Source organism: Hippoglossus stenolepis, chromosome 10 (genome assembly GCF_022539355.2).
Source record: "Hippoglossus stenolepis isolate QCI-W04-F060 chromosome 10, HSTE1.2, whole genome shotgun sequence".
NCBI classification, from domain to species: domain Eukaryota; kingdom Metazoa; phylum Chordata; class Actinopteri; order Pleuronectiformes; family Pleuronectidae; genus Hippoglossus; species Hippoglossus stenolepis.
In genome coordinates, this window is record NC_061492.1 from 3,047,858 (window position 1) to 3,057,481 (window position 9,624).

Below are 9,624 nucleotides of genomic sequence, written 5' to 3' on the forward strand. Positions count from 1 at the left end.
ACAGGAACTGAGGAAATGCCTGTGGCCGAGCCTCTTGTTTTTCCATGGCAGCGTTATAAACATATAGAGCAATAAGGTCTCCTGTATGTACCCTCCCTGCCCGCAGAACTGTGGCCGGCCTCTCGAAAGCAGCACTATGTTATTACCTCCTGCTATGAATGCCTTCTGTGTGTGTGTGTGTGTGTGTGCACGCTCTTATATGACTTCTGTTGCTCTCACATGCATGTGTGTGTGCGTGTGTTTGTTTGTGTGTGTGTGTGCGACTCGTAATAAGTGCAAATGTTTATTTCCAAAGGCTTCCTGTGTAAATTATTCAGCGTGGGCCTATCACAGGTAGATTCACGGAGCCTGACGCGTGGGCGTAAATATGTCACAGAAATAGACTGGAGGTAAATGGCGGAGATTGTGCTGAATGGGCCTGACTGTCTCGGGAACAGGGGTAAACAGGTCTTTGCGTCCACAAATCTGCAGCTTAGCCTCCCTCCTAACCAGTCGTGGTGAAGCCAAACAAGTTTACCTGTTTATGTACATGTGAGGAGTTTATTGATGATTTTCTGTACAGTGTTAGCGTTCAGAAAGTCTTCTACCACATGTAAATCATTCAGTGTTTGCATGATATCAAGTTAACCTGAAGGTATAAATCAAATGCTGATTTAATTTTGTTATAATATTTAATTTTGCCACAGAACAAACTTCTCCTTTTTGGTGACGATAAGTGTTTTTGTACTTTCTGAGGAAACAGCAGCACATTAGTCGCATCTTTTTAAGAAAAACTGTATTTGGGGAAAGAAAACAAACCTTCCTCCACATCGAAGATTCCTAAACTAAATATGTCAAGATGCATTTTGGGAAACGTGCGTACTGGGATCCATTAAGCAAATGTACTAAGACAACGACCAGTTAGAGATGAAAAGATTTAAATGTGTGAAATGGTCCTTCAACCTCCCTCAGAGTCCGGAAATCTTCCTCCTCTTTGTACATAAAACATCCGATGATGACAAACATCATCTGAGACAAAAACAAAAACAACAGCTAAACGTAGCTGTTTGGATGGTTTGTGTCATAAAAAAAAAAAATCACTTGTCCTCGTATATTACGAGATTACCTGTAATTTATTCAGCATCAAAAAGGATTTTATGAAAGTTCAAATTCTTTGAGGTGTTGGGGAAACATTTTGTGTGACTCACATCCCTCCTGCTTCTGTCTGGAAATCACATTCATCATGTTTCACTTTATTGGTCTGAACATTTCATTCTGCGACGACAGCAGAAATACATCAGCTCCACTTCTCAGGAAACAACACACACCAAAAAGCGTTTTTTTTTTTATTTGTGCTGGTCGTGATGCTTGTCTGCTGTTGTGCTTTTCCTGTTTTTCTCCCTTTTGTGTGTAATTACAATAAGCACCATCCCTGAAACTGCGCATAATGTGTTTGTGTCTGTTTCCTCTTCTCTAAAATTAAATTCGAACAGACAAAACACGGTTATGTTCTAAAATGTGTTCTTTGCATGAGATCTCCCAATTAGGGGCTGAGCCGGCGGCCTGCTCGCATGTTTTCTCCGCGATTCACACGCAGCACACGACATCGACATGCCAGCGCTAAACTATTCATGCGCTCCTCTCGTCTTTGAGGCTTTCGTTAAAGATTCAGCAGTGAAGTGCTTTGAACAGGCCTGATTTTCACTGTGAGGATGCAGAGCTCAAAGTCTGCTTTTACTTTTTCCCATCCTGCCTCCTGTCGTGCTCTTGTGCGGCGACGTCGTGCGTCAGCTTTCTGTGCACGTGCACAAACACTCATGCGGCACGTGGAGGTGTCTGAATAAAGGTGATGAAGAATCTGTCAGTAGAAGCAGCTAATGAGTCACTTTTTACCTGCGCAGAGGAGGTTATGTTTTCACCCCTCTACGTTTGTTTGTTTGTTGGTTTGTTTGTGAGCAGGATTACACAATAACTACCTGAGGAATTTCTACGAAACTTGGTGGAAGGATGGGACGTGGGCCAGGAAAGAACCCATTCAATTCCCGGGCTTATACAGGAAATCGTGATGTCATGTAACGGCACAATGTCCCACATTTGCTTAATTTACACTGAGCGCCTAGCTGGACACGCCCCCTAACAAAGACAGGTAGAGCGAGATCAGAGGCCGACATTTCCTACACAAGCATTTGACCAATCACAACACAGTGTTCCAGCTGGCCAATGAGAAAAGAGTGGGTTTTATTGGGGGGGGGTCTTAAAGAGGCAGGAGCTAAAACCAAGACTTTCAGACAGAGGCTGAGAAGAGGAGCAGCAGCATCGGGCAGCGTCTGAGGACAGTGATGTGTTTTCTGAACATCAGAGCACGTGAACCTTTTTAAAGTCATAATACAAACTAAGATTTTGTGTGGAATATGTTTGAAGGTGTTAACATTACGAGGTGTTATTTTACATTTGAATCCGTTTCCTTCGGAATAATTCACGAATCTGGATTTTAAAACATCTGGCTGTTTTGAGTGATTGAATTTCAGGGGACTATTGGGTCCTGGCTAGGTCTTGTTTTTAATTTGTTTCCCTTGTATTCAATTCCAGATGTTGAGTTCTAGTGTCAGTCAGAAATTTAAAAAAAAACACTATCAGATGACAGAAAATCCTTCATGTCACAAATCCACATTTTCTGCTTCCCACCCCTGGGTCCTGTAACTCAGAGAGCCGTCGCTATTCATAAACTTTTTGCTGCGTGTTCCCAAAAGCTCTTCATCTTTAAAAGAGTCTGTTGACAGGAGCTTCAGAGGCCGAGAGTCTTCCCCTTTTCCACAATCTCAAATTTTCATACATGCATTGGAGTTTGTGAAACAGTTTTGGCGACGCATGATGAGCCCGGATTACTGTCATAGCCAACCCCAATATTATAGAATTACAGTCAGACAGAGCGACTCCTGGTGCTGCGTGGACAATTACTCTGCGGCCTGGATCTCAGTGGAAAAGCAGCATTAGGGAGAGACCTCAGTCGATCAGATGCTGAAAAACAGGGAAGTGTTGGAAGATAATGTGTCAATACCAACCAAAGTAATCACAGCGAGGCTCAGAGGGGGCCTGACTGCGCTTTATTAGAAAGTTCCTCTCCAAGAAGAAACGCAACACCGATGGCTTCTTTGCAAAACGCAGGCAGCCTCCGGTCAAAGTAACATTTACATCGACTCTTTCTTTTAAAAGCATGAGAAACATTCTTTGGTCTCTCACCAACCTGACTCCGGGCTCTCTGGGCCGGACCGACCTTTTGATGTGATCTGAAAACACGCGTCTTCAAAGACTCTCTGGATCTGCAGGAGCCCTCATTTGAAAACCACATTTTCATATTAGATTTCTGAGGCCAAAGCCGACAAGGGTTTGATGGCTCCCTGGCAACTTTCATTTCATCCCAGAGCAGTTTTACAGCAGCGTGTGGCGCCCTCCTGTGGGCGCCACACGCTGCTGCCCTGCAGGGTCACACTCCACCAAGCAGTCAGCTGCCTCCATCTTGTGGTGAATGCCATGTTCTACATAAAACCCAGAGGAGCTGGTTCTCTGGGTTTTGCCCCAGGAAGGAAAAAGCATCTCAAGGTGGCGGTGTAACCCCACAAGTGAGTTTTACACGTCAGAGTCAGAGGAACAAGGCTGCAGGAAGAAACACTGCATTGGTTTTTATTTAATTTCACCTTTTAAATCAATTGAAAAAGATGAGATGCCCGATTTGTGAAGGGACTGAATGCAAAGGGACTGAATGCAAAGATCAAATTGCTTCGATAAAAGCCTCTGAAAATATACATGTATGATACAGACACTTAAAAAGAGATTGTTTAAACAAACTCTGTATTAATAAAACATATAAGAAGTGTCGTTGTACAGTCAGTTCACTATATAAGACTCAAAGTCACACTGACAATGTAAATCATGAATGAAGAACTGTGACTTTCTTATTCATCCATCTTCTTTTTCATTGGTTTTTCTGAAAAATAAAAATAAATCTTTTCAGCAGGATATATGAAAACTGAGGAATGCTTTGAGGACAAGATAAAAAGCTAAAGTCAGGATTTTCTCGACACCTTAATTAGCGCAGAAGGAACAAATGTTCTTCAAAGACACTGACTTGTTGTTCCTGGCCTCAGGATACACAACAATAAGAGCAGAGGGATCATCGAGCAATCTTCAGCTGAGGCCTTTTTGACAGTTCACAATATCGCTGCATGTAACTGAGCTGCAGTTCTCTTCTGTTCAGTTCACAGATCTGATGAATGTTCGTCTTGTGTAAATACAAATCAAATCATAACATGTACCGTTTCATATAATCAATCATGTCACTATTGTAACATGAGGTGAGAAAACCCCGATTTCAAAATAAAGTTTATATTAATTTGTGTTACGGGTGTGAAACGTTTGTGACTGAGGTGGAAAAACATACTGAGACAATCATGAATATTATGAATATTTTCATTGATATTAAAATACTCATCGCATTAGTAAAATATAAAATAATTTTCAGCTCTTACTGGATCAATATTTGCTTCATTATACTAAATCAAAAGAAAGGTTAAGTTAAATTAAATATTCTCATGTATTAAATCATTTTCCATGAATTCTCTCAGATCATGTATATCAATTAACTCTGTGTATTTTGCTTTTTGTTGATAATTTTATACAAACAGCTCCAGTAAACTTCTAAAAAACTATGAGTGTTAATGTTTTTTAAATTTATAAATAAAGTATAAAAGATGATTTTTGGCATAACAGACCCCCCCCCCAAAAAAAACTGTGGTCATATATGCAAACCATACGCATTTCTTCTGGAGTTGCCTGAAGATCGAACCATCTTGGGAACTTGGTGCTGGAGGAAGATGAAGATCTGGTGAAAACTCCTCTCACAGATGAAGGAGCATGTGGAGGAGAGGCCGCCGCGAGAAACTGGCTCCGAACAAACACAGCTAGACAGGAAATACAGGTGATGGGGGAGCGATCGTGGTGGTTTATGGTGGTGGATCATGATGGTGGATGGTGGATCATGAGCTGATGCATTGCCCCCCGCACATAATTTATAACTTATATATTATTGTCACTATCCCGGAACCAATCACTGCACCTTAGCACCGCACGTGCCCATAACATAACTTGTTGTTCTTTCTGTATATATTGTTGTTTTATGTCCGATTGTTGTTTTTATGTCCAAATGCACCAACCACACCAAGGCAATTTCCTGTATGTGTAAATATACTTGGCAATAAAAAGAATTCTGATTCTGATTCTGATTCTGATTCACACTTCATCACTGCTCCTTCTTCCCTGTCAGACATTTCTTTGTGTATAACAACTTTAGTTAAAAGGATTCTTGTAGTTTTTCCTCTCTCTTTCTGGAGGATGTCGCTTCTTGTTAAGATCTATGAGACAAACTGTGATTTGTGACTGTACAAATAAACTCTGATTATTGATCTGTGCAAAACACTATTATCGATATAAAGGTAAATTACAGCAAAAACTATAAAACGTTCAAATGTAAACCCTCTGTTTTATTGTATCTGTATTTTGTATGAATGTTTTGAATATACATGCATTTGCCATCAGGGTCTTTCAGCTGTGGAACAGCCTGAGGAGATAAAACTCACAGAATCTGTGACTTCTTTCAAATTAATTCTTAAAACCCTTTTTAATAAAATTGCTTTAATGTGACGTCTTTTTATTTTGTTACCTTTTAATGTATCTATTTATCTTTTACTGCTTTTATGTGACACGGTTTCATATTTATTTACTTAAATTGAACTCTATTTTGGTTTGGACCCACTCAACTTGACTTTTTATTTGCTCTGTTTTTAAAGGTGCTACATAAAAAAAGGTGCCCTGTAATAACGTGTATTCTTATCGTGCACGGAAGCAGCAAAGTGTGGTGTGTGTTGCCCGGGCTGAAGTGAAGCTGCGTGTCTCCTGCGGGCTTTGACAGGAGGATCGTTGGGAGCCTCTGAACCAGTTTCTGCAGCATGACCACTCCTCCTGCCGCTCAGCGAGACTCGATTGGCTGCTGGGACTTGATCTGGATCCTGATGTGGCCACAGTCACAGGTTTAAACTCCTCGAACGGCTCCATCCCCCCTGACACTTGTTGCTGCAGCACCGGGAGAGAACCAGCTTCAGCCTTTTCCTCTGGGATTTCCCGCGGGGAGTGATGAACTCCATCGACCCTCAGGCCCATCACCAGCACCAGCACCACACCCCCCCGACCGTCGGCTCTCTCCCACCCAAAGGCGCGCAGGAGGCCCCGGACATGGCCGCTGTGTACTGCGACAACTTCAGCAGCATGTACCACCAGCAGAGCCTGCAGGGCGCGCAGAGACCCGCCGGCTACGGCCTCGGGGATTACGCGTCGTCTCCGAACCCGTACCTGTGGCTCAACGGGCCGGGAGTCAACTCCCCCGCGTCCTACCTGCACGGGAACAACCCGGCCTCCTTCATCCCGCCCTCCTACGGCTCGCAGCGGCAGTTCATCGCCAACTCACCTGGCTTCGGTGGCCCCGACCTGGGCTGGCTGTCCATCGCCAGCCAGGAGGAGCTGCTGAAGCTGGTGCGTCCGCCCTACTCCTACTCCGCGCTCATCGCCATGGCCATCCAGAACGCGCACGAGAAGAAGCTGACCCTGAGCCAGATCTACCAGTACGTGGCCGACAACTTCCCCTTCTACAAGAAGAGCAAAGCCGGCTGGCAGAACTCCATCCGCCACAACCTGTCCCTGAACGACTGCTTCAAGAAGGTGCCGAGGGACGAGGACGACCCAGGTACCGACCGGGGGCGCAGCAGGGGGCATGTGGTTCGAGAGAAAGTTCACCTGGGAATCTCAGACCAGGGGAGAAGGAAGCGAACTCACTTAAATAGAGTTATTATTATTATTAATTTATTAATTAACTTATTATTGAATCCAAATGATTTAAAATCCAGAGCAAAAGCAAATTGATGCTATGTGGAAATTTATTTTGTTCAAAAATTGCTGCTTTTCTTTTAAATGTAAAAATAATGACTATAAGGATAATAATTATAATCACAAGAGCACAATGAAACAACAAAGTGTTAAACAACTTCTCATATTTTTATTTCCAAGAAATCTGTATCGGATTTTTATTTTCTACAAAATAGTGGATCTGTTGTATTTAAACATGAAGCGAGTGTTGTTTTTAATTGTTTTGTGTATTTTATTCTAGACTTGAAAAGTAGTTATTGACGGACAGTTATTTCTCAATGTTCCTTTTAACCTGCAGAGTTCAGTAATTCATTGATAAAAACTTCCAGGAAACAGAGAGAAATAAAAGAATAAATTGGTGGCGTGAATTTAGTTTTGAAAATGTTGGATAAAAGTTTGCTCTGACAGATGCTTGTATTTGCGGAATCATATCTTGACTCAAAAAGGCAGAAAATGTGTAAAATCAAGTCCAAAGAATTTAGACGATCAAACTTTGACATCACGTCTCATCTTCCCCCACAGGAAAAGGAAACTACTGGACGTTGGACCCAAACTGTGAAAAGATGTTTGACAATGGGAATTTCCGCAGAAAAAGGAAAAGACGGTCAGACCCTGGCAGCGTTGGAGGAGTGGCGGCGGCGGCGGCTGCAGCGGTGACGGTGGGACCCACTAAAGTTGAGGATGGCAGGCCGGCAGGGTCGGGCCCCCTGAAGCCCTCAGACAGCCCTCAGCTCCTGGGGCCTTCCTCTCCGGAGATGGAGACGATGAACGAAAACCACAAGAGCTCGTCGTCGTCGTCGCCGCCGGGACTGACCTCGTCCGCTCCTTGTTTTAACAACTTTTACAGCAGCATGTCCACGCTGAGCTCGGGGGCCCCCGGCCGGCAGGGGTCCCTGGGACTGGTGAACGAGCTGTCAAATCGGAACATTACGGCCCTGAGCCCGTACCACCCCAACCACGGCGGACAGGACGGGGGAGTGTCGGAGCACAGCGAGGGCTTGCATTTCAACCGTGGAGTGTACTACAACACGTTTGGCGGGGGGCAGAGCGGACAGTTCAACGGCCACTTCTACAACAGCTTCAGCGTCAACAGCTTGATTTACCCGAGGGAAGGGACCGAGCTATAGGATAACACTCGCTGAGAGGGACAAAGACGCCGAGCGTGCATTTCAGCCGAGGGGTCAGAGTGCATGCTGGGTAGTGGCTCCTCGAACGCAACGCTCCCTTCGCTGATCCGTTCAGATCAGAGGACATTAAGTATTTTACGCTTGATTTCACTTGACGAGAAGAGTCAAATGAAAAATTAGCACTTACCGTTATTTTTTTGTTCCTTCTATTTCTATATCAAAGCTCCTACTTTGCTCTTATTGCTACAAATGTATTTTCAAACTAAAACAACCACTGAAAACTTGTTCCAGACGTCACTGTACAGCACATTTGATATTTCGATGCCAAATCTCGCCGCCCGTGTTTCTGTGCAGCAGCTAAATTCTTCCAGTCGATTGCACCTGTTTAAACTTTTTATTCATCATCATCGTCAACACAGATCTGCCAAAGTTGCCTTTTGAGAGAGAGAGAGAGAGAGAGCGAGAGAGCGAGAGAGCGAGAGAGAGAGCGAGAGAGAGCGAGAGACCGCCATTACCTCACAACAACATCACATGACATGAGCGTTGAGGGTTAACCTGCGTATTTACACAACTTCCAAATGCAGCAATAATTGATTTAACACAGACGTGATCCAAAAACATTGCCTTATTTTGTATGTCCTCCACGTTGACTGAAACCATAGCACTAAGGCTCATGTAAATACTTTATAAATGTGTATTTTTGTAAATTATAAAGATAGTTTGTGACTATTTATGCTATTTATGCTAATAGGTCTTTTTTTTTTCTACTTGTTGTCTGAACATAGTTTGATTCAAGCAGACGTGAATGATATTAGCTTCCAAAATGTGCCGAGAACAGTATCACTGAAACCCAGATGTCATAAATATATATATATATATATATATATATATCAAAAACAAATAATATGCTGTGTCATGGTTTCTCTCAGGATTCAATATGACAATCATTGAATGGCTTTTGTAACTATTGTCTCTTTTTTTTATCTTTATACAGGACATTCAGCTTCCAGGCAGTTTCATATGTGATTCTGAATAAATATCATGTGGTCTCTATTGTATTGTCATGCATCATTTTAAATGTCATTATAGTCTGAATGCTCGCCGACTTTAATCTCATATTTAATTACTTCTACTCCATTTCATCTCAATGCAGCCTCTCACCACTTCGGTAAAAACAACCAAACATCCCGACGTCATTTAGCTGCAGGCCTCATTCCCTGTGGATTCATTATTTTAAATCTATTTGAATTCAACATATATCAAAATGCATTTTTAGCTTTTATACATATTTTACACATGTGATATATGGACTGAAAGTTTGGCTTCAGGATCAAAAGTTAGAAACGTGTATGAACTTAAATTTAACTCCTCATTTTATTCTCTGGAAATACATCTGTGTTGCTCTTTGCATGAAACCTTATTTACTTTTCACTAAATGATTCGAGATCAAGTTCACATCCAACTAAAACAATATGAAACCACCTTTCTCTTTTATTCTGTGACTTCAGCTTCTCTTCCTGTCAGATAAGAGATTCGTGTGGAGGAG

The 9,624-nt window shown here is 42.6% G+C and overlaps 1 protein-coding gene across 1 annotated transcript; it reads left to right on the forward strand.

The window, feature by feature from the left end:
- The first annotated feature begins 6,068 nt into the window (after nucleotides 1–6,068).
- On the forward strand, nucleotides 6,069–9,069 carry foxi2 (forkhead box I2). The gene is made up of 2 exons (XM_035167227.2): nucleotides 6,069–6,772; nucleotides 7,474–9,069. Exons 1-2 carry the CDS (start codon nucleotides 6,166–6,168, stop codon nucleotides 8,076–8,078), a joined length of 1,212 nt encoding a protein of 403 aa, XP_035023118.2. The 5' UTR covers nucleotides 6,069–6,165; the 3' UTR covers nucleotides 8,079–9,069.
- Nucleotides 9,070–9,624: the final 555 nt, after the last annotated feature.